General features: G+C 37.2%; 2 protein-coding genes across 4 annotated transcripts; one reads left to right on the top strand and one right to left on the bottom strand.

The window, feature by feature from the left end:
- Window positions 1-383: 383 nt before the first annotated feature.
- znf706 (zinc finger protein 706) lies at window positions 384-2,639 on the bottom strand. 2 transcript variants are annotated; one of them, XM_033974802.2, is made up of 3 exons: window positions 2,539-2,639; window positions 1,192-1,340; window positions 384-892 (listed from the first exon to the last, which is right to left on the bottom strand). In XM_033974802.2, the coding sequence occupies exons 2-3, from the start codon at window positions 1,324-1,326 to the stop codon at window positions 797-799; spliced, it is 231 nt and encodes a 76-aa protein (XP_033830693.1). In that variant the 5' UTR covers window positions 1,327-1,340; window positions 2,539-2,639; the 3' UTR covers window positions 384-796. The 2 variants fall into 2 exon arrangements, with proteins under 2 accessions (XP_033830693.1, XP_055081249.1); XM_055225274.1 differs by having other exon boundaries at window positions 1,192-1,355; window positions 2,555-2,605.
- A 7,112-nt stretch (window positions 2,640-9,751) lies between these two features.
- grhl2b (grainyhead-like transcription factor 2b) lies at window positions 9,752-24,767 on the top strand. 2 transcript variants are annotated; one of them, XM_033974793.2, is made up of 16 exons: window positions 9,752-10,104; window positions 12,060-12,243; window positions 12,717-12,784; window positions 13,406-13,799; window positions 14,838-14,896; window positions 15,237-15,393; window positions 15,762-15,873; window positions 18,932-19,026; window positions 21,279-21,437; window positions 22,068-22,125; window positions 22,319-22,458; window positions 22,571-22,608; window positions 22,683-22,774; window positions 23,299-23,384; window positions 23,479-23,543; window positions 24,028-24,767. In XM_033974793.2, the coding sequence occupies exons 1-16, from the start codon at window positions 10,085-10,087 to the stop codon at window positions 24,140-24,142; spliced, it is 1,842 nt and encodes a 613-aa protein (XP_033830684.1). In that variant the 5' UTR covers window positions 9,752-10,084; the 3' UTR covers window positions 24,143-24,767. The 2 variants fall into 2 exon arrangements, with proteins under 2 accessions (XP_033830684.1, XP_055081229.1); XM_055225254.1 differs by lacking the exon at window positions 9,752-10,104 and adding an exon at window positions 10,986-11,056 and having other exon boundaries at window positions 24,028-24,749.
- Window positions 24,768-25,099: the final 332 nt, after the last annotated feature.

Raw genomic sequence — 25,099 nt, 5'->3', positions numbered from 1 at the left:
GCAAAATCCTTTATATGGTGTTGCTTTACAGTTATCTGTAGCACTTATTTTAAATAGGTCCTGTCTTATATATTATAATTGTGCCATATTTTAAACTATATAAATAGTTTTAGCAGATACCTACATTTTGGACATGTAGGTGTACTCTCCTGTCCAGTTGATTACTTCAGGTCCAGTAAAAGGATGATCAAGTGAGAACCCCCAAATAGGAATTTAAGGAAAAAAAAAGAACATTTTGATAGCTATAGGAAGAGGATGCAGGTGACAGGAACAAACTGTACTGCTGCAGTGACTCATATACTAAAATAACTAAAAGAACAATAAGAATATTGAAAAGTACACAAAGTACATTTAGAGGCCATACAAGAAAGTGGGAAATGAAGAAAAATATAGTATGATTTATTACACATTATAAAATACAATGATCAGAATGTCTGACAGATTTGGGGGCAGTTTGGTAGACCCATTCTCATTATTCTATGACAGCAATTATTTAAAGAAAATTAATCCCACATTTGGTCTATTTACTTGCACATGGATTATTTTCAGCAGTATTACAAAATGTCATAAAACAATCAAGTCACCAGGAGTGAGATGACGAGGTACATTGTGCTTGTAGTTGGACACATCACACATCTATTTAATCAAGGACTTCAAAGGCAGGTTGGCAAAAATGAGGAAACAGCCTCATCACAATTACATCACTCCTTTCAGACATGGACAAGGGCAGACTTGGTACACTGCTCTGAATAATCCATTTGGTATCCATGGTAAGACTCAAGTGGAAAGAACCATTTTACGCCTCCACTCCCTCTAGTTCTGGGGGCAAAGGGGACTTTGGGTGCTTGCTTTCGAAGTGTTGTTTGAATGTTTTTGGATCAGGCATCTGGGACTGCAAAAATATGAAATAAAAATAATTTACATATATAACATTATTTAACAACAGTCACCCTTAGAAATGTAACAGTCCAATTACAATTTTAAATGTATACCCAGAAAATGTATTAATATAATTATATTTTACAAGTTTGAATATTAACATTAATCTGCCATTATAATACTAAATGGATATGAATATGAAGCTCTTTTCCTTACTCAGCTTGTAGTGTGTCACTCCTTAAAATCCTATTATAATTCAGATTTAATTCTTAATTTGCCAACAACGTTGTCTTTAAATCCTGACAAACTCACCTTGCATACACTACAGCTGAAAACTAGAGCTGCTTTGGCTGCTGTCTTCTGGTCATGTCCTTTTGCCTTCTTCATCTCGGCCTGCTTCTTGGCATTTTTTTGCTGGGACTGGATCTTTTGATGCCCACGAGCCATGGTGGGAAAATCTGCTACAGGAAGTGATACTGTCATTAAGTTGTACACTGAAATACAACCTTATTATTGCCTGATCTCATCTGATCTTAGCAGCTCAGCAGGGTTGGGCCTGGTTCGAACTTGCTGGAAGACTGCTAAAAATTACAGGTACCACAGTGGGGCAGCAGTAGAAAAAGTGCATACTGCCGTTGGGTCCTTAGGGTAGACACTTCACCCACCTTGCCTATTCTGAATGTGGTTTGTAACTGATTGATTATTGATGTTGGTCGCACGATGGTGCAGACTGATAGAACAGAGGCTATTGCAGGGCAGCAGTGGTTATAATAGTATCTTAATAGCACCAGGTATAGAATAAATTAATAATGCACAATATCATAAGGCTTGAAAAGTGCTAAATAAATACATTTTATTCATTATGCACTCTTCATTCAACAGTATCCCAGAGTGCTACAACAAAAAAGAAGTGCTGTACAAGTTAAATCTATAATATTTATATTTATAGAAATGTATGCTGGATACATGCCCTTCAGATAATACATTGGAACTTGCTTGTGTCAAATAGTAGCTAAACATGGAAAAGCAAGATACAAAAAATTTGTATAGGATATTGTATATGACAGTACTAATAACAAGGAAAGGCACCACAAAGACAAAAGCTTACTCGCAGCATCACAGGCATTTCACTTCCATGCTATAGATACATACAGAGGGACATATAACCAGGAGCACTAGAGCCCCTGGCAATACAGCCCCTCTTACTAGCAACTATAAATAACCCATTAGCTGTAGTCCATGCGGGCCACTATACTTCTTAGAATTCCCCCATATGCCAACAACAAGTTTTGTGTAACTGTGTATGCATAATGACCACAATTCTGACGTGATTAAATGTTGTCTGTGTACTATGTATGCAGTATTACAATTTTACATGCTTAGTGTCCTAAAAATATCATAAACCGTTATTTTAAATGTTACTACTAACACAGACACCACCTTTACCTACTTAGAGAGCACACTCTCTCATGGACAAACCAGTTTAGCAAGAGGCTCGAAAGTCAGACCAAAACATCAATCCCCACGAAGGGTACAGTCAGCTGGCTAACACGCTAGCCACATGGTTTAGCCTTACTAGTAGGCACTTAAAATCAATAACAGTACAAATAAAAGAACAATATGGGCTAAACGAACACATTATAATAGAGTAAATCTTACCTGTGAAATGACTGACTGTCGTTAAACAAGTTAACACAAGCTAGCTCAAATGACAGCTGCTCGGTTCACATTGACAACTAAAGACAAATGTCGCTTTCAAATGACACAGACATTTCCACTATCTCCATGAGCAAACTAACGTACGGTCAATAAAAAAAAATGTTTTACTAGTTTATAGATTAAAAAAGCCAACAAAGCAAGTGATTATAGCATCAAGGTTATCTTTGCTCTAAAAAACGTAAAAAGTTGTGATTCCTGACCTGAATAACCTTAAATAGTCAAGTTTAATAAAGTCTTAATAAAATACGTTAGGTTTATTTATCTAATCTTGGCACCATTGTTTAGCTATGATATACATGCTATATCCCTTCAAACAATACTAATTGTTGAAATAAATAAATCGTCAAAAAGGTTATTAACGAATAATTGTAGAATTTACGAACATATCAAAATCCGCGAACGCACCAAAATGCTTGGGAAATCAAAGGGCCACCCGTAGTCAGCTATGTTGCCCTCAAGTGGTACAATAAGATCAATGCACATGCACGTGCATTGATCTAATTGTATCTAATAGTTGATGTATTAGATCAACAAAAAAGTCCATATGATTGAACATAATAAGTTAGGAAGGCAAGGCAAATTTATGTGTATAGCGCAATTTGTACACAAAGTAAATCAAAGTGCTCTGCAGAATAAAAAATTAAATCACAAAACAAACAAATAAAAACATAAATAATCATAAAATTAATATTAAAAGAGAAGAGTACATACAATACAAACCTTTCAGTAATGTGCACAGCTAAACAGCAGCCTGTTTGATTTTGGGGGCTTCCAAATTTTACACCCTAGGCTGTATGCAAACAAACACATTTGAATAATGGACAAGACAACATCAGAATATCTGGTTTGCACTCTGAGCCCACTTATCTCTTCCATCTGATGTGGTTTTCCACATAGAGATACAGTGGAGCCATTCTTCTCTGAGTTTTATTTGACTAAATTCAGCTAATATGTAAATAATCTGTGGTTAGTCTATTTCTTCTCTAAATGACAACCAGATATTATTGATCTTAATATAAGGCTCAGATTAGTGTACAGTTCATGGTTAGACCTTGATCGTGGTCTCACTTAACACATGCAAGCCCCCACCTGTGTCTATTTTAACTCCTCACCCTTTTGGGCATTATAGCATACTTCACTGACTGTAAGGTATGAGCATCTTAAGAGAAATGTTATCATTGTGAGAAAATTCCCCTGGATGATGCCCTTCCTCCACTTTTTCACCCCACAAGTAAAGGGAGACCCTCTTCTGTCTTTTGTGAATGGGGAAATGTCTCTCACGGGGAAAGGATGTGATTATGCTTTCATAAGGGGTGCAACAAGTCAAAGAAAGAGAGAGAGAAAAAAAAAAGGTGCTTATGACAAAAGCCACACATTGCTCAAGTTCCCCCCGCCCTGGAGGTTTTTCTGTGCATGAACATGCTGCTTATGTGAGGGGTGGGGTTGACAAGCCTCAGGGCTGGTGTGAAAGCAAATCTTCCAGGTGTCAGCCACTCAATAGCACAGGAGAATATCATCTGCTTGGCCATTGTGCGGGATAATAAGAATAGGTTTTTCCCGTTTGGTTTCTGTCCTGCCGCCATAGGGGCTTTCAGGTCTTGTCAAACTGTTTTTGAACAATATTTTGATATCAATAAAGCTAAAGTCATGAAAGTGCCCATTCCTGAGTACATTTGATAAGGACAGTACAGTAGAATGTCAGAATAATTAATTATTTAATGCAATTTATATGATTTATTCCTAAGGTACCAGAGCCCATTTCTGTAACACAGTCCGAGATTAAGAAGTGGTGGGTTGGATCTTGAGGTCTCCCATTGACCAAAGACATGCATGTACATGCATGAATTTCTGTTAAGTAATTTACAGAATAACATAACTATGTCAAATGGCATATCCCTTTTCAGTAGACTGATTACATGGCATTGTTTTAACAAATATCCAAAACAAAAATTCAGAAGTGATTAAACAGATCATTTAACAGCACTGAGGCTGAAATGGCTGGATGAAAAGCAGAGGACAAATTTTCTCATGGAGACATTAATTACACCTTTATTTATAATAGCGATTAGACTCATTTACAATATTAATTCTACATGGCCCATTTGAACAAAAGTAACCTGCAGGATGCTGTGACGTCATCTGAAACTACAATTGTTGTACATAGAAAAATGATCACACCTGGAAGTGTCTCACCTATTCCTGCCCTCTCAGTGCACTCTGCTGTTTTCCTCCTTTTCCCAATGAACAGGTTTAACCACAGTCCACTGCACCACTGTGACATGCCACAATGTTGCCAGACCAGTCGGGCCGAGCACACGTCTTTGACACAGTCACAACACAAGCTGGTAACTTTCACTGCATGCACTTCACATGCTGCCAATCACGTGGCACTCTCCTCCAGTTAGAAACTCAATTAGATGATGATGAATGATATTTCTGTCATTTAGAAGTTGTCACTGAATGCCACTTTCAAATGTCCTGACCCTAACAGTCTTTTCAGCATTATGCCTTGAGGTGAAGTTAATTTCTTACTGAAGCAAACATAAATTCCAAGCTGCACAGAAGCAAAGGTGATTGCTGAGGTCAACTATTGAGGTGGACAGAGGCCGATTGTGAGACTGCTTTCTGGGTCCCAAAGTCAGATTTTTGTAGATTTTAAACAATGCAATAGGTCAAGCCTGATATTTCATAGTCAGGTATCCAGTTCCAAAGCCATGACTCATGCTGACATTTTTATGATTACATTTTGCATACTATCTCATCGTAAGTTTTACATCCTTCAATCTTAACATAGCTTGTAATGATCTGTATCAGGGGGGTGTCATACAAAGAATCTATGAGTTACACTATGTAACTTTTCTGGTAGAGGGTATGTCACCTGTTTGTCACCGTGGGGATGTTAGCGCACAGTATGGCATTAAACCTATATTTTTTTAATCCATTACAGCTTTTTATTGCTCAAAAATACCTAGAAAAACATGCATTCTTGCTGTGAGTGGGATTGGTAGATGAAAATTAAGTGCATAGTGCCACAATGTTATTAAATAAAAATATGGCATTAAACTTATCACAATTAAAAACAGGGTACATGCTAGTTCTGTTAAAAAGCTTTCAAAATTAACATATCTTTAAAAACGGTTAAACATTTGTCAAATATTTTAGTCTTCCACTGCCCACCACAGCGTCTAGTTCTGCATGTTACAACGGCCACAAAAGTACAAACAACATCGTATGCAGGCCAGGCCCAGACAAGCTACTGTCCTGCCTAAAACACTCGTGGTATGTAGGACCCACCTTTCACCCCTGTCTCACACATACACACATACACACACACTAAGTACACACAATCCTATGGGAGAAGAAGGGACTGATTTTCCTGTCCTGTTCGCCTGTGCATGTGGCAGCTTGCATGTGGCCTCAGTATGTCTGCTGTCATAGAACCACATGGTAGACATTCCTACAGTCGGTAGTCTGTGGTGAGAAACAAAGAACATAAACATCGGCAATTATCATATTAGTGTAATTGACTGAAAATATTAAAGTGGGGAAGGTACCTCAAAACCACACTAAATTAACCATACAGCTATAAAAGTATTTACCACTATAACACGTCCACACTGCCGAAAGTACCTCTTCTTGCAGATAGAATTGGTGTGACACATACTCTTCAGCACGTACCAATATAGACCTAAGTATAAGTAGTAATAATATAAGTATAAAGCATTGTAATTATCTGATATTTTGCATTTACCCCAGAGTTGACACCTTTTGTTGTTCTTGTAACTGTTTGTGTTGTTGTTGATGTAACTGCTTTTGTATGTGACACTTGGTTGCTATGCCGACACGTTGATGGGAAGCCTTTATTCGTCAGTGACTGGTCTGTTTTGGAGACTGGCTCTAGTGAGTTGAGACTGCTGTTGTTTTGTTGTTGTTTTGGCCTGAGTTATGGTCTTATGTTGCTGGTTCTATACTTAAAATCATCTCAATAAATAATTTTACACTAAACCCATAATTGCTGATGACATAGGGCTGTGCAAAGATTCAAAGATCCATAATCAGTCATATGTAATTGTTAATGATATGCACGTTGTTTTTTAATCACGAGACATATCTACAGCCAATCTTCTGTCAGCTGCACGTGGAGTTCAGACTTTGGAGAAACAATTGTTGTTATTCTTGTTTGAAAGGCAATGCTTATATTGATTGTGAAAGCCATTTTATATTCTTTAATTAGACAAAAAATGCTTTTTTTTGTTGCTCAGTTGTAGCTTCAGTAAACTTTTTTTATTGAACTTTCAATACAACAAAGGCTCAGACTCTCTACTACAATCAATTAACATCAATACAGCAAATTTAAGAGAATCCCCGCAGAAGCATATTAGAAAGGTCAGGTTCAACATATCTCAAATAAACATTCAAAAATAGTGAAGAAAGAGTCAGACCTGGAGTATATTAGACGTGTATCAAGAACGAGGTCCACTTAGACTTTTTGCCAGCCCTTTACTGCTCACTGATCCACTGCAATAATATGAAAATATGAAAAAGTGAGTGAGCAGTACAGTCTGTATTTGTTGCTTGACATGATGAGTTTGCTTGGGAGGCCTAAAAGAAGGGACAAATGATCCATGTCCAAATTAAATTAACTTCGCACAGTATATCAAACCAGAAGTTTTGCAATTTGTTGAAGTTCCAATTTCTATTTTAGATTTCAGGCACATAGGAGACACAGTAGCACTACATTCATGTCTGGGTTTCGAACAATTGTGCATTCTATAGTTAATTTTAAGTTGTATCAATTTAAGTTGAATCGATTAACTCGATTTCATACTGAAATGCTCTCTTCCACATTTTCTCCTAATCATCTTGATTGATGATAACTGGAAGTTCTTTTTCCCATGTGCCTTTTAGAGTATGTAACAAGGAAGAAGATACACATAACATTAATTTATACAATATACAATAGAAATTTTCCCCTGTCCCTAAAATAACAGCTTTTCAACTGAAATGTATTGGTATGTATAAGTAATAAGACTGTATAAAAAAATAAATCTCCTCCTCAACCTCCACGGGTGGTCTCATCATCTTTCCTATGCTCTGGTCCTCTACCAGAGGCCTGGGAGCTTGAGGGTTCTGCGCAGTATCTTTGCTGTACCTAGTACTGCACTTTTCTGGACTGAGATGTCTGATGTTTTTCCTGGGATCTGCTGTAGCCACTCCTCCAGTTTGGGGGTCACTGCCCAGAGTGCTCCGAGTGCACCACTGATACCTTCACCTTCCAGGCCTTCTCCAGCTCTTCATTGAGCCCCTGGTATTCCTCTAGTTTCTCATGTTCCTTTTTCCTGATGTTCCCATCACTTGGTACTGTGATGCCCACCACAACGGCTTTGCTCTGTTGTTTATCCACCACCACAATGTCCGGTTGGTTCGCCATCACCATTCTGTCGGTCTGTATCTGGAAGTCCCACAGTATCTTGGCTCAATCATTCTCCACTACCTTTGGAGGTGTTTTCTACCTTGACATTGGGGTCTCCAGTCCCCACTCTGTACAGATGTTTCTGTACACTATGCCCGCCACTTGGCTATGCCACTTCATGTATGCTTTCCCTCTGTGTTATTCTTTTTTGTAAGTACTTTATTATTGTATTACATGTTTAGGGAAATACAAAAAAAGCTGTGACACCTATGTCTCTGACACAATATGTAAAAATAATTAGAACTCACCTAATAAAGAACATTTAAACTAAAAATGTTATAATGAGTATGGATGTGGTTTGCATTACCTTTCTTCTGTTGACAACTTGGATGACTGAGGATTATCAAAGACATTTTCCACCTTGTCTCTGCAAAAGGACTCCACCTGTATTTATACAACAACTCCATTTAGACATACAAAGCCAGCAGAGGGCCAGGTGCACTCTAAAACAAATTAGCCAGAGAGGATAGTACAGATCGTCTGCACAAACATTCATGGACACAGACGTACACAACTAGAATGACGGTTAAACTGAAGTTGAAATGTAATTTTCAAATTTCCATAGCCCATCCCCCAGGGGTATTCATAAACAAAGGGTCTGTATTTGGTAATGCAAACACTGCAAAAACACTATACCAATTAGGAAGTAGACTGACAAAACATTTGTAAAATATGAGGTTTGTAATTACATAGCTTGTGATATATTTATTATATAAGAAATGCTTTACAATTGCTGCAACAACCAGGCTACCATCCAGTGTGGTCATATTTTTTAATGTTTATATAGAAATACAGCAAATATGTGTTAGTTATAATGTTTATTATTGGAAATTCATTATAAAGCTTCAGACTACAATAATGTATTCACAGTGCTACCCATCTTGGGTCTATTTAAAATTTTGGTGGTCAGTGATAGGCTATAAGCCCCACTTGAAGTAAGGTAAGTGCTGCTGAATTGAATAAGCCACACACAAACACACACCCATTATTTGCTTTAGCTGGGCAATCCTAAACACTAGGATCTCTACTTACAATGCCCTCTTCATTAATGGGACAATGGCATTGTGTTGGCTAATGAGTGGGCTCCTCCCTGGCCCTCTGTCTGCTGGAGATTACCTGAGAGCCACTGCAGACGGCAAGGAATCAATGAGGTCATCTCTTAGTCAGAAGAGGTAATGTGTCTTCACATGGGCACACAAGCAAGTTAAATCTGATCACACATTCAAGTGAAGTGTCACTGCAAGAAAAATAAAGAATTCTGAACTATTTACTTTGTACAGTCCTATATATATATAGGACTTGCAAAAAATGTCAGCAAACTCACTTGTTTAGTTCCAGTCAGAATTAGGCTATATAGGCTATCAAATATGTCTGTCTTGGTAGGATACCCAGTTGACAAATTCAACAAATTTATATTATTAATTAAAATATACATGCATTCATACACTTATTTATTTGCATTCAAATGGAGTATAGCCCTATTGTATGTATTTATGTAACCTATTTATCTACCGAGGAGGAAGCATATAGAGCTGTACTAACCTTATTATAGTAGGAAGAGGTTATACCGCGCATTTACAGGTGAGGCGGGCCTCTGACTCTGTGATCAACCAATCAGAGCTCACGTTTGAGTCACCACAGCCAATCAGCGCTCGCTTAGCGCCGCTATTATTTTTCACTAAAAGAATTTGTACTCAAAATCGTCGTAAAGGTAGTTAACGTGAACAAAACAATGTCCTGCAACAAGATATGTGTGTTGTGAACTAGACGAGGTGATCTGAGCAGGTAGAGGACAGACGCGCGGAGTTTATTGGCTGCTCGGGACAAAAGGCCCAGAAAGAGGGTTTACCTGTAAGGTGGATTGGAGGAGAGGCACTCGCGCACCGAGGGGCAGGCAGAAAACAGGCGAGAAAAGTCGCCTTACCTGTAGCCCAACTTCTCACTGCTGCCGCTCGTAGCTGCTCCGACTTGAAAGTCCAGTTTCACAAGGAAGAACCGCGGAGGAAGCGAAATATGTCACAGGAGACAGACAAGTAAGTGCTGGTCTGGCGCAGAGCTACTCGACTATTTCAGCTTGTAAAAAAACTTGTGAGGTGTCTTCAGATTAGGATGATTGTAAAGCTGCGGTGATAGACAGGGAACAGGTTGTATCCTTGATGGATGCATCTCCAATTTTTTACCCCAGTCAATTTGTTTAATACTCGGGTTGACTTCTATTGAGTTGTTTCCAATTACGAGTGCGCCGTGGAGTTTATATGAAATCTGTCGCCATTTCTAATGGAGCAAGTGCCAAAGACTGGACTCCTTTGAATGTGGTTTTATGTTCACAGCCTAATTAAAAAAAATAAAAAAAAGAATTTACCTGCAACCAGTTAGTCTCACATTATTTTGCCATAGGCTAGGATTGTCCAGTTTGCCTTTTTAAAGGCTGTCTATAATGTGTGCTTCATTCATTTTAAATTTAGGGGTATGTTGTATGTATTTGAGCATTTTATATGTAAATGTAGGCCTATTAGGCCGACTGTATATATGTTTCATTCAATTGGCCCATGTGTGTACCTTTTAAATTGTTTGATTAGTCTAATGTCTTTTAGTTGGTTTTACATCTCACTGAAACCGTTGAGGAATTATCTATAAAGTTTGATTACAGTAACATTTCAATATGGACCTAGTAGGTGTTTTGTATAGATTTTGTACTCAAAAACTCAGCATAGTCTCATATTCCAGACAATAAACTCTCAAACACATTGATTGTAAATGTGTTATCCGGTCTCATTATGAAAATGACTGCACTTTTGTAAGATGCTTTTGATGTATGCAGGTTATTTAAAAAAAACAACAAACAAACAAACAAACGTAAAACCGTAATTACTATTTAATTGTTATTGTTATTAATGAGAAGGTCTCTCATGCCAAGTATTATTGAATCATGTCAAAGTGCATCATAGTAGAAAGAGAAGGTGTGTGCCACTATTATGGTTCCAGGTGAACAGTGTTTTATGCTTTGCAGCATAAACAGTACAGTATTCTGTGCCCATGGCAAAGGCATGGCCTGTTTACACCTAGCTCAACCAGATCAGCAACTATGATGTTTATATTTTACCTTCATGCTTTATAAAAATAGATACTAGTTATTTAACTTTGAGTGAGCAAAATCTTAAAATTTCCTTAAATCCAAGGCACTAGTCTTTATTTATCAGGAAAAATGTTATAGTAGTCATAGTCATTGTAGTTCCTATGTTCACTATGGTAATGCCAAGTTGAATTACACATAGATACCACCAGCTAAAGTAAATATAGTGTATTTGTGAAGCCAGTCTTAAAGTGTGTTCAGCGATAGGAGTAAGATTACAGTAACTGACAGTGTAACATTTGACAGATTTCCTTGTGTGAGTGGCTGATTGCAAAGTGCTGTTTTGACAACACTGTGGCTCTGATAAGTCTGTGATCTTCACTTAAGTGTGTACAGGCACAAAATCTACTGCAAACACAGATGTGAGGTGCAGTTATATGGAGAACTAAGCTAGATTACTAACTCCAAATTTCCACACAAAGTACTAACACAGAAAGGTTTTGACTTCTAGTCTAGAACTAAAATGACCATACATGTTGTAGACTTCATTTAAGACTAAACAAGGACTTACAGTATACCATGATAGGTCAAAGTGGGACAATATAAACTAAATAGGAGGACTAAATCTGGTTCAAACCAAAACTAAATCAAGAAAAATCAAGCACTAAGCTAGGCTCAAAATAAATAACATACTCAAATAAAGGACATGAAGACATAAAATAAATCAGAAGTAACAACAAAAGAGTTGCCACTTCCTGTTTTTAGCATATAATCTTAAGTCAATGTACATACAGATACCTCCAGCTCAAGTTAATATAGTGTATTTGTAAAACCAGTGTTTAAGCGTGGCCTTAATATCTGTCCTTACCTTCACTTAAAAAAATACTTTTGACATGTTTTTGTTTTTGTTATCAGTAAGCGTCTGGTGGTAGTGGTCCCCAATGAGAGCTCGTTTCCAGCCGTGCGTTACACCAGTGAAGACGAGGCATGGCGGTCCTATCTGGAGAACCCACTGACTGCTGCAACCAAAGCCATGATGACCATCACTGGGGATGAAGACAGCGCCAATGCACTCACTCTGCTCTATGACTACTACAAGGTCTGTCCTTTTTGTATTGCACAGATTTTGCACATATGAAAACTTGAAAAACATCAAGATGGTCCTAGCTTTGATTTTTTGTTTGAGAGGGACTTTTCCATTTCAATTTAAAACATTCACAATACTTGAATACTACCTGAATACTCCTGACCAAGCCTAGATCAAATTCTGGACATGGGTCCCCAGTGGGCACTGCACCGTGCTTTATTAATGAATGAATGAATATTGTCATTGTAAGATTATTGTCATTTAGATAACCAAAAACATTACTTTTGCTATTTAAGTATATATTGGGCCATGGTGATAACAACTGATTAGTCTGATTTTTTCAGCACAGTCTTTTAGGGAAGTGCATATGAAAAGGAAATCGTAACAAAAATACAAGCAAATAAATCCATTTGTAGCTTCCCCATTCAATACAAATATGAAATAAGTAAGTAATAAGTAATTTTCATCCATGTCTGTCTCTGTAGGTGCCCAAAGAGAAAAGGATTCTTCCAGTTGCCAAAGTGGTGGAAGTCACAGAGGAGCAGGAGAAGAGGTCAGTGTGTGTGTGATGCATTTAGAGCGTGTACAGACAGAGACAGTTGTAAAAATGTAAACATGTATTTAGGGTGAGCTCATTCTGCAGCTATGGTCTCATGCTTCAATGATTACTAATATATAGAGTTTGCCAATTGACTTAAGTTAATAACCCGAGATTGGTATGAAAAGACTGTAGTGGTTCCAAGAATGATACAGTGATAAAGAGCTACTGATGACAGCGATAAGAGCCTGCCATATGCGGGGAAATACTATGCTTGAATGAAAGCCTAGGATGATGTTCAAAAATAACATTAAGGATTTGTTTTTTTAATAAAATATTGTAGCTACACACACATTAATAACACTTTTTATACTAGGTACAAAGCTGTATGAAGGCAAGAGAAAGCACACTATAATTTGAATTTAAAGCAACAATATGCAACTTTATTTTCATCATTTATAATAAAATCTATGAAATCAATGAGAAGATGAAATCAATACTTTGCATGTTAATATCTTGAAATATTCTCTTTTCTATCTTCTTTTGATCAGTTATGTTTGTCTGTAACTAAAAGAATTACCGATTGGAGATAAATGGAAATATTTTTGATTCTGAAATATAATGTAATTTTTTAAGGTTACCCACAAACTCCAATGAAAACAACTGTGGCGAAACGGTTGACAACCGAGTTCAAGTGCTCAAATCAGTCCCCGTGAACCTATCCCTTAATATGGAGCACCAAGACACCTCCACCAAACGGGACCAGTTCAGCAGCTCATCTTCAGCTGGCCAAGCGGGTGCTCCGGGGGCTACCACAGACCTTGCACCCATCCCAGTGGTGAAAGCAGAGGTCTTCACCCCTCTGTACATGGCACCCGCAGGACATCACTACAGGGTGGAGGGGGAGGAGGCGGCGCGGGTCATCTACGAACCAAATCCCTATGAAGTCACAGCAGTCAGCCACAGCTCCTATGTGAAGGACAGCCAGCAGAGTCCACCGGATAGCCCATACGAGGAGGAGAGGAACGGGGTAAAAGGAATACTACTGTTTAGCGGCCATTATTATAAGTTACATAAATTGTCAAATTTGTAGTGTTCTGGTATAAGGAAACACGGCAAATTTCTTCTAGTGATTTATTTTCTGAACACAAGGGCTACTGTAGGTCAAAACAAGAGGGAAACCCATGCCAAAACAAGAACAAAACAACAACAGTTTCAACTCACTCCAGCCAGTCTCTAAAACAAACCATTAACTGATGAATAGAGCCCTCACATCAATTTATGGCATAGAGTGTCACATACAAAAGCAGTCACATTAATAACAACAAAAACAGATACAAGAACAACAAAACTCTGAACTAAACACAAAATATCAGATCATTACAATGCAATGCTTGTAGGAGTAGAAATGGTAATACAATTGAAAGCATACAGCAATTGTAAAAAGCTAAACATTTTATTAATTAAAACATGACCTAAGCATAAATACTGAAGTTCCACAACCACAGCCACTTTGCATTGGAACTATGCTTATTTTTGACTAAATTATTCCTAAATCAGATTAAGATTAAGGTTGAGTTTATGGTTAGATTTAGGAATAGGGAAAAAAGGTAGATTTGGGCTTTAGCAAACTCAATCCAACATTCTACTTGTTTGACACACACAATCATAACCAGTATATGACTTTTACAAAATATTTTATGCTGGACATTTTTGAACAAGCTGAAGACAAAGAATGATGCATAAGTGAAGTGATCTTACCATCACACTCAGAGCCCGACCCATTGGTAACTGTACACTTTAGGGCGGGGTTGTTTTTATACAGGACATAAAGACAGATCGATGTTCAAATATTGTTCAACCCCAGTCCAAAGGTGGTTTACATGAATGAGAAAAGAACTATTAAGAGTCTGAAGATTGAAGATTAAGACTTTGAACTTATTTATTCTGGTTTTAATATTAAACCATCCAAAAGGTATTGTTTTGTGGCATTGTTTGTCAGTTCCTCTGAAGTTGAATTCATCTTAATTATTTCCTCTTTTGGTGTGTTTTTGTGCTGTTTTGACAGAAGTACCACATGCCTTCCTCTATGGCCACAGATGACTTTTTATTTCACCAGGAAGGAGTGTAAGTTTTAATTGTCCATTTACTGTACACTATGCAGCACAGACATATTGGCATTCAGTCAGGTTTGGAGGCATTTGTACACATTTTTAATTAGTAATTGTATAAGCAGAAGTAGATTCATATTCAGCATTATCCAGACAACAATGATCTAATGGAAAAGAAAAATATACAATCAAACTTTCAATCACATCAGCAAGGTCTTGCCTATGGGCACATTGGAGGTTTTGGACTTAACCTTTGCACAATGCACAAAAATCCAGTATAGTGGCTTGGTTGCCGTGGTAGTGTACTCTAATGTAACTACATTCGTAACAAATGCCTTGCAATTATATTTGTACAGAGACAGTTTCCAGTACACATTGGACGCCTCACGCTCCCTTCGCCAGAAACAGGGTGAGGGACCGATGACGTATTTAAACAAGGGCCAGTTTTACGCCGTGACACTGAACGAGCTCAGTGCCAACAAACGGCTACGTCATCCCATCAGCAAAGTCCGAGTGAGTGGTATTTATGCTTTCTACACTGCACTCTAAACATGATATTTTCTTTTATTACCATATATTTATACCATATACAGTAGATACATAAGACATACCATTAAAAGATTTTATATGTTTAGAGCTGAATTTTACACTTTGTTGCCATTGTTTCATTGTATAGGAAAAAAAAAATGTACTGGCCACATATATACTTTTCATAGAATTTACATTGCCCTATTGTATGAATTTTACATAAATTTCTTTAATCTAAAATACAGTTTTGAAGTTCAGAATCTACAGGGCGCCACATCAAGTTATCATTTGTCATTAATGAGCAGACTGTGGACACATTAACAAAGTTTTTTTTTTTCTCATTTTGTCTATAGAGTGTAATCATGGTGGTTTTCAGTGAAGACAAAAACAGAGATGAACAGCTGAAATACTGGAAGTACTGGCACTCTCGGCAGCACACGGCCAAACAAAGGGTCCTTGACATCGGTAAGATCGTCACTCACCAGTCCTTATGTTTACAAATGAATGACAACACCTGATTTGACCATATGGATGAATCAAAACAAAACTATAATGATAGATTGGTGCTATTGCCAATGCGTGAATGCCCTTAGACAATAAACAGGGCTTGAGCAAACAAAGAGGTTGCACACCCCCACCCAATGTTTGCCTGAGGGCTGCCCACCCTCTCACAACCACTACATGAATCAGTAATCTAGGCCTTGCTAGGTCTCAACTTGAATCCTATAATCTTCCTACATAGCCTTAAATACTCAAAATTACCCCAAACAGCTGTGTTTTTGTTCAATTTGTCATATCATTCAGTTCATGTTCATTGGATATAGGTGTAACTGGTAATTTCTTATCAAGTTTTGATTGATGTCATTAAGGTGCCTGTTTAGACCTGATATTGTCCCACCTCGGGCCTGGTTTAGGCTTAGTTTAAAATGGATTTAGTCTTGACTTGTTTCTGGTGTAGCATTGTTTACGTCCAGTTATAGTAATGGTTTAGTCCTGGTTTAGCCCTGCTTTTATTATTGATCTTATTTGATCTTTTAGGTGTAGTCCTCCTGGCTTAGTTCATCCTTAGCCCTAGTTCAAGTCTAGCTTGATTTATTTGAGATTTATAGACCTCATTAAATCCTAGTACAGTGCTGATATTGCCCTATAATTTTGCGAGCCAAGTTCTTGTCAAGTCCTGGTTTAATCTTAGTGAAACCATAACCCAGGTATAGTCTTTGTTAATCCTAGTTTAGTCAATAAAAGGTACCAAGTATTTTCAGAGGACGTATTTGAAACTCTACTCAGCCCTTTGTCTGAAAATGATGGATCTGACTTTGCACATCTTTGCTAAATGAGTATGTGAGAAGCTTGTAGGTGGATTTCGCTAACAAGCCGGGGCCTGCTTCCTCGAGTACACACTGAGAGGTATGTGGGAGACAGTGGGTTGGATACTAGACAGTCATAGAAACACCTCCTCCATTCGCTTGTCAGGACAGGGAGAGGAATGCTAGCCGCACTGTTACCTCGGATGGTCTGACTCTGTTGAACAATATTGTTGCCCAATTTAGATCCCCATCTTAATTCCTATGTTGACATGTCCCAAACCAAAAGCTCTGAAATCCACCAAAACACACTAACAGCTGCAGAAGTGCATTGTTCAGTGAATGTGCAGATGGAAGAGGTATGGATGGAAAAGTTTTTGGGGGGTTTTTTCTGCCACTTAGCAATAATTCTTTCAATAACAACATTTCAGAATAGTGATTACGACTGGCAATGAACCGTACAGTACAGTATTTTCTATGTACATAGTCATACAAGAATGAGCTCCATGTGCACAGATGCATCCATGTGTTTCAAAGGATAAAAAATGCAAAGAGTTCAAAGCTGAATATTCTTTTCAGTGGTGGAAAAAAGTCGTACAAATGGTGTCTATAATTAGACATTAATCATTAGACATTTGGTCCTGTGACTAAAGCCCATGCATAAATAATGATCTTAATGAATCACTTTAAATAGAATGGAAAATGTGTTAATTTTTTTGTTGTTAAGGAGGTTTGCACCTGTTTGTCTCCATATTTGAAAAAACATGAATTTTGCATTTGTTCAATTAAAATAAAAAATTAAATTAAACATGTATTGAAAAACACACATTATTACTATTAGCTGGATCACTTCTCCACAGATGTGACCTGTAATTTGGTCGTCACGTTCAGCTTACATATCTTGTTTGGGCTAATTATATCAACCCATTTACTTCAAGCTTTTGTAAAAGTAAATGCAGATATTTAGTATTTAATTAAAACATTAGTTGGGGTTTTAAACAGCTGTTGAGGACAGATGACAAGCCTCTGTCCACTCTGTCTCTGCTGTGGGTTAGGGGGACGTCTGAATGTGTCTTGTAACCTGAGCCTGGGCTGATGTGAAAGACAGGGGAAGTGGGTGTGCCTGGGATGGGGCGCAGCGTGCCCCCGGGCCTCATTGCAGAATGGGACAGACTGAATGGGATTTAATCAAAGGGGGGTGCAAACAGCAGACTGCCACCTTGCTTTGTGCACCTGTCGTAGGATGAGACAACAGTTGGGTGATGAGGACAGAACCTATAACAGATCAATCCAGAAAAAACTAAAGATGAAACATATAACAAAAAAGAAAGATTAGCTATAACTGAAAAGTAGTTATGTCGTCAACAATATCAAATATGAAGAACACAAGAAGATTACAGCTAATTTTCAGTAGCTACTTATTGATAGAAAGGAGGCAGAAAGCAAAAGTTTCATCAATATATAGTAAACCTTTCATTAATTAACATTAACTGAATTTTAACAAGATGCAGTCATTTCAAATCGTCAATAAGCTTGGGTCTTTTTAATTGAGACATCCAGAGCTAGTCCTCATTCAGTAAAATCATGTGGTTTGGCACAGAGGTCAGACTGTAGAGGAAGATATTTGCTTTTTTATGGCAAGTAGGCCTATTAAAAGTGTCTATTTTGTTCATGTCCACAGAGTAATTATTAAAAATCATGTATTTTTAAAAAGACAAAATAAAATCAAATACAAAATTTTGATCAATTTATGAGGACAAAATGTGATTTACTAACTTAGCCTATAAAGTATTAATTTATTCGCTTTTTCAGTCTTGTGTCAAGCAAACTGAAAAGTCATTGACATGGGCAAATTGAACCTATTTAATTTCTAAAAGCAGTTTTGACCCAGTCCACAACATGTCATGTCCCATGTCTCTGGCCACTCCAGAATCATTTGGAGGCACTCATCTGACTCCTAAATTTTCCTCTTTGACCAAATAGCCCTGCACGCTTCCTCCCGCTGTCTTTGAAGCCTGGGAGCCTGTTTACTCAAGCCGATAAGACTTATAAAATAGAAGTGTGCCATTGGATTGCTTATCTGCTCCAACAATAGCTACCCGCTTGTGTCATTTATTGACCAGAGCATTTAGCGCATATATTTGACCTTTTGGTTTGCTTTTTACAGCTGTGTTTTTGTGTTGTTGTGTTTTTTGGCTGATGATGTCTGTTTTTTTTAGCTGATTACAAGGAGAGCTTCAACACGATCGGGAACATAGAAGAAATCGCTTACAATGCCATTTCCTTCACCTGGGATGTTAATGAAGAGGCCAAGGTAAGGACTTAAATATATGCCACAGGATAACCCCATGTTTCTATTATTATAAGCACAGCATGTATTGTATTAAACAGAACCTCATTTAAAACATATCTTAATGTATAACAGTAAGGGGAAATGAGGGGAAACAAAGCATGACTACACAGCTCTCTGAAATGTTTATGGTAGAAAAGGGAGACTTTGTAGTAAATTTAAATGACAGAATTTAGAGAAAATAATCAAAATTGGTCTTAAATATCAGGGCAAAATATCTGCAGATCTGATCGGCCATCGATTCCTCCTCATTCTAAATAATCGATATTGGCAACAACAAAAAAATATCGAGGTCTAGTTATGACTCTAAAATATACACAAAATTTCTTAATGCAATTCCAGATTTAAACTGCATGAACCCACATCAAAATTAATAATTTCCTCTTTGGTGAAACATGCTCCTAATAATTTGTATTACAAAAACAGTCCTAAAACACTCGTGGTTAACAGCATTTTATCCCTCATTGTAACACCTTTGTCCAGTGTTGTGCATGTCCCAGTTTTCATAGTATAGTAACATTAGACTCCCAATAGCGTCATTTCTGTAGTGGCTGTAATTTTCCCTGAACCGGTCGGCCGTGTTTGCTCTTACATAAAGGCGTGTAGTTGATGTTCAAAAGCAGCACGACTGGTTTTTGCGCTGATTCAGTCGTTGCCAAATAAACGCCTGACAAACGAACTGGTTTTGGGAGTTTGTGATGCAAGCACCTGTTACTCACTGTGAAAATGAGACAAGAGAGGCTTTGAACTGAGGTTGACAAATTATGACACAATTCTCTGTATTGGTTCTTCTCAATAACACAGTATTACTCACACTGAAGTAATTCCAGGTTGGAGAAAAGATCAGAGCTTTGTGGGAAATGTTAACAGAAGAATTGGCTTCCTTCTTTACTTTGCTTTTTAACCATTTTTCCTCTTCCAGTACAGGAAAATCTGTCTAGTCATGCTTTTCTTTTAAGTAAACCAAGCTTACATTTTTTTAACAAGTTATCAGATGAGCCAGCGACATGTTCGGGGGAAGAAACCAAAGGAATTCTTCTTCTATATAAAATTATATGCAAATAAAAAGGAATATTAATAAATCACATTAAATTATATATGTAAAATACAAATTGCTGAAGTACAACTTAATTTCACAACTTTAAACCTCTGAAACTAATCTAAATCTATTCTACAAGATAGCTAAAACTGAGATAAAGAGTTGACTTGCTTTCAAGAATTACTTTAATGGTACACTACTAATTTTTCTGGGGATGGGTCTACCACCTAGCTGTCTTCATGAAGGAGGTGTGATGAAAAATTCCACTATAGAGCATTCAAATTACTATCTCCATCGAGACAAGCAGGTGATGGTAAACTTACATAGTGCATATTTAAGTTGTGATAAACTAATTTGACATATCTTATACCCACAAGTTATACAAGCGAATGTACCTGGTTGCTACACCTGTGATTTTAAACATCATAAAGTCAATGGTCTTGTGTGCTTTTCAAACCCACTCTTTTGTGACCACTCCTATTGCTGTTTGAACTCCCCCCTAGGGCCGACCTGCACCCATCCCAGTCCCACCACGCCTTTCTGGTCTTGTTTGTTTTGCCCTCATTTCAGTGTGAATGTGAGCGGCCCGTGTGCGTTTGTGTGCATTTGTGTGACTGATGCATTGTATCAGCGGCCTCAGGACAAAGACTCTGCTGGAGGAAGTCCAACTTAACTTTTCACAGCCAATACAGACTCTTTATAGCTCTGCATTCTTCTTCCTATGTGTTTACTCTCCAGGATTTGAAAAAAAAATCTCTTCTTTGTTTGTTGGTTTTATGGTGTATTTAAACTACCATCCACCTGTTTAGATCTTAACAGTGGGAAGATTAGAAACATTACCACGAAAAAGGTACTTAGATGTCCAGAACAAAGGGCAGCAGTACAAGTAGCAAAGTTGATGTGTAATATTAAAATAATAAGATCAAAAATCAAATGGACAAACTTTAAAAAAAAAAGTTTATTTAGGAGCACTACCTATGGAATGGATGGAAACATGTTTGTCTCCATGGATATGTTATTGTTTTGCCTAGAACTTTTCAAAGTATGGAATTAAACTTATCAATCCTCATGGTTAGCTATACTGTGGAACATACAGACAAAGCACTACATCTCCATGGAAACAAACAGCAGAAAAGCTACGCAGTGCATGTTTAAAATTTTGAATATATCGTTGCAGATTTTCATCACTGTAAACTGCCTGAGCACTGACTTCTCATCTCAAAAAGGTGTGAAAGGTCTTCCTCTTATGATCCAGATCGACACCTACAGCTACAACAACCGCAGCAACAGACCCCTGCATCGGGCCTACCTGCAGATCAAAGTCTTCTGTGACAAGGTAAGTTCACACCATAAAGTTATAATTCATTTAAATATGAATATTATCACAGCCATACTATGTAACCTCTTAGCATGTCATTGGTTCATTTTTGTTAAGTGGCACAAGTGAAAGAACAGTACTGATATAGAAAAAATACATAACCTTTTTACTAGGATTGGGGGCAAAAAAAGGCTAATTTAATAGTTTTTTTACTTATATTAATCAATCAAAATTTTGTTTGACTTTATTTTTATTTATAACAAAAAAATGAACAGATAACAGATTAAACCAGATTAAGTTTTTTTCAGTAACATTTAACAGAGAGAATATTGAAAAATTTCCCTCCGAAGTTTTAACTCTGCATTGACAATTAGAAATGACTAAATCTTGATCTTGATTAAAATTTTGTTAATTCCCCATCCCTACTTTTCACAGTAATTTTGTGTTATTAGTCTAAAATACATTAAACTATATTACTCCTTCATCTTGTATATATGGCATGTAATTAGTGGAGAGGCCTCTAGGTGGAGATACGCAGAGTTAAATCAGGTAAGGCCTCCCTCTTGTGGCTTCACCTGCACCAACCACTCACCTGGACAGGGAAATGACTGTAACAACCTCAGTATGGTTTTGAATTTTGTTTTTCAGGGAGCAGAAAGAAAAATCAGAGATGAGGAGAGGAAACTGTTTCGCAAGAAGTCCAAAGGTTTGTCACTTTTTAAATGTAAGATATAAAGTATTTATTGAGTACATATTACTCGTAATTGCAAGATAAGCAAAACATCTGTATGGTTTTGCTTGTCACCTCATCATTTTTTTGATTATTTATATAATTTTAATGTTTTTTAAGCGTAAAGCACATTAAACAGTCAATTATGAAGGAGTTGTATCTCTTTTAGGGAAGGATGGGGGCGTAGGAGTCATCTCTGTTCCTAAAAAGTCTGATACCACTTATTTCAAAACGATGACGGATCTCGAAGCTCAGCCGGTTCTGTTCATCCCCGATGTTCATTTTGGCAACTTACAGAGGGCTGGACAGGTACACACAGTAACATAATTATAGTTTTTAAATGTTAAAAAATAACTATAGTTTAATTATAGTTTTTAAATGTGTACAAGGTGTACCTCAACATTTTATTGTGGTTTTCCAGGTGTTTACGTTCAACACAGAGGAGATTGATCGAGAAGGGTGAGTAATACAAACCTAATAACCCCCATCAATGTTGTTTTACAAATCATTTATGTATTATTTTGTATTTTCAGGAGTGTTCTGGTGAAGAGGATGTTTAGGTCATCCGATGAAGATCTGTGTCCTTCGCCTCACAAACAAATGAAAGAGGATGCACACAAGAAAGGTACAGTGTCGACATCTGACTGAAAACACTCTTTAATTGTTGAAACTGTACATATTGTGATATATTAAATATTGTAATGTGTAATAGTCTAGTATGGGTTTACCATGCACTATTTTTTCTGGTGGAGAGTCCACCACCTTCTTGTCTCCATGGAGATGTTCTAGCTTTGCCTTGATGTTCCACAGCAGTGCATTAAACTTATCTATTTCCATGGAGACAAGCAGAAGTGCCATTAAGCAGTCAGGTCTGTGGTTGAGCTTGCTCACTTTTTAGTATTTTTGAGCTGAGAAATACATGGATACTGAATACTGCTGTACTATGGAACATTCCAAACAAAGCATTAGCATCTCCATAGAGACATGCACGTTTTTGACCCTCTGCCAGAAAAGTTACATAGTGCACTGTTCTTTAAATTCTCCTCTGGCACTTTCTCTGCCAGTGCAGATTATTCAATAGTTTTACTTTTTATTACGTAAAACCATGCCCTTCTGTCACTTATCCACTTGCTTCCTGTTTGTTTGTAGTGTTGTTGTATGTGAGGAAGGAGACTGACGAGGTTTTTGACGCGCTGATGCTCAAGGCTCCAACTCTGAGGGGCCTAATGGAGGCGGTGAGTCATGGCTTTTATAACACTGAACTGCAATGACGTACTTTCTATGTGGGCATTTAGTTAAAAAAAAAATGCTTTTAATGTCTTTTCTTAGATATCAGAAAAGTATGGTGTGCCAACAGACCGGATAGCAAAAGTCTACAAGAAGAGCAAAAAAGGGTAAGTGTTGACAAGTGTACTCAAGCCAAACAATGCACTCACAATTGAAGTGTATGAGACAAATTAATGTCTTCTATTATGTTGCTTAAACCATTTTTAAGATTAATCTCAATTGGGTAAAGGATAAAGCCTCCCTTAGAATGGTCAATGCACCCTCCCAAGATTTTGCCCCACTTTCATAGCACATCCAATCTCGACTCCTATAAAAAAAGGAAATCCATATTAGCTTTTATAAATCACTACAGGGGCTAACTACAGTTAAACATGTTTAAAACAACAAAGCAAACATGGTAGTGGCTGGGTGGTACGCTCCATTGTTAAAAAACTCACAGCACCCACATTGAAAACTCCCTTCGCTCCTCCAAACAAAAATGTCTGGTGCCACCCCTGCTTGGATGTATTAGGTTCAGTTAAAGTTATGCTTGGTTAATAAGAGTTTCAATCCAGTCAAAACAAAGCATTTTACAAATATATCTTTTAACAGGATTTTGGTCAACATGGATGACAACATTGTGGAGCACTATTCAAATGAAGACACCTTTATTCTCAACATTGAAAGCTGCGCAAATGACTACAAAATCACGCTCCAAGAGATCTAACGGAGCGGACCGGACCACAGCGTCAGGTGAAAAATGTGAATTGGACGATCTCTTTTTGAGGCTGCTCTTGGCTCTTTAGCTGACAGTGCTACGAGACAGTCCTATGGCAGCAGACCTCTGTATTCGACCACACACCTCATCTCTCTCTTACTGTTACACTATGAAGCACATTTCAGAAGACAAACATTTCAGACCAAAAATATGAACTGTTTATATGTCACCAAAACATTTCAATTGTATAAATAATTTGTGTTTTTGTACAGTTTTTGCCAGATGGAGTAGCTCGAACTAGACAGTCCTTAACATAGCAGCTCCTTTTGCATGCAAACTTTTTTTTGTCCATAGTTATTATTTATTATTTACATAAGATTATTTTAACATTTTATCCTAATGATTTCAACTACTTTGTCTTAACATTTCAGTGACACTTTCACATTTGTCACAAGTAAAAAGTACTCAAGGAGAGTGTCCTGCATGTTGTAATTGTAATTATGCCAAAACATGTTACGTGCCTACTACTGTACTGTGGAGTGGGACCAATTCAAAAGAGAAATGATGGCACTTGTTTATCATGTAGGCCTCTTGTATAGATGTGTAAAAATGAATTAAAAGTTCTGATACAATGAAGATGTTTGTTACTTATTGTTTACCTTCATGTAAGATATTTTGTTATTAGCAGTGGGGGATAAAGTACTTAATTTTGTAACATAAGTAAAAGTACAGATACAGAGGCAAAAAATGTAAAGAAAAAAGTATTGCATGAAAAAATCTCCTTAAGTACAAGTATTTAAGTACCTGTTTAAAATGTACTTGAAGAGTAAACAGTAAAAGTATTTCACACAGATTTTGATAAAATGTTATTTGTTAAAGTGCATTGATTAAAAATTTATTTTGGTCAGCAGTAGCAATACAAATCAGTTTAATTTTTCTGATTAATTTTGTGTATTTATTTTTGTT

This window comes from Periophthalmus magnuspinnatus, chromosome 11, assembly GCF_009829125.3.
Source record: "Periophthalmus magnuspinnatus isolate fPerMag1 chromosome 11, fPerMag1.2.pri, whole genome shotgun sequence".
NCBI classification, from domain to species: domain Eukaryota; kingdom Metazoa; phylum Chordata; class Actinopteri; order Gobiiformes; family Gobiidae; genus Periophthalmus; species Periophthalmus magnuspinnatus.
Note: the sequence above shows the minus strand (reverse complement) of the source record. Positions and strands in the feature narration are given on the sequence as shown.

Coding starts and splice junctions, on each gene's coding strand:
- grhl2b (XM_055225254.1), top strand. CDS start 11,001: ATGTCAAAGTGCATCATAGTAGAAAGAGAAGGTGTGTGCCACTATTAT. Junction 11,057..12,059: donor TGCCACTATTATGGTTCCAG/GTGAACAGTGTT, acceptor TTTTGTTATCAG/TAAGCGTCTGGTGGTAGTGG. Junction 12,244..12,716: donor TGCTCTATGACTACTACAAG/GTCTGTCCTTTT, acceptor CTGTCTCTGTAG/GTGCCCAAAGAGAAAAGGAT.
- znf706 (XM_033974802.2), bottom strand. CDS start 1,326: ATGGCTCGTGGGCATCAAAAGATCCAGTCCCAGCAAAAAAATGCCAAG. Junction 893..1,191: donor TCAGCTGTAGTGTATGCAAG/GTGAGTTTGTCA, acceptor ATATTTTTGCAG/TCCCAGATGCCTGATCCAAA.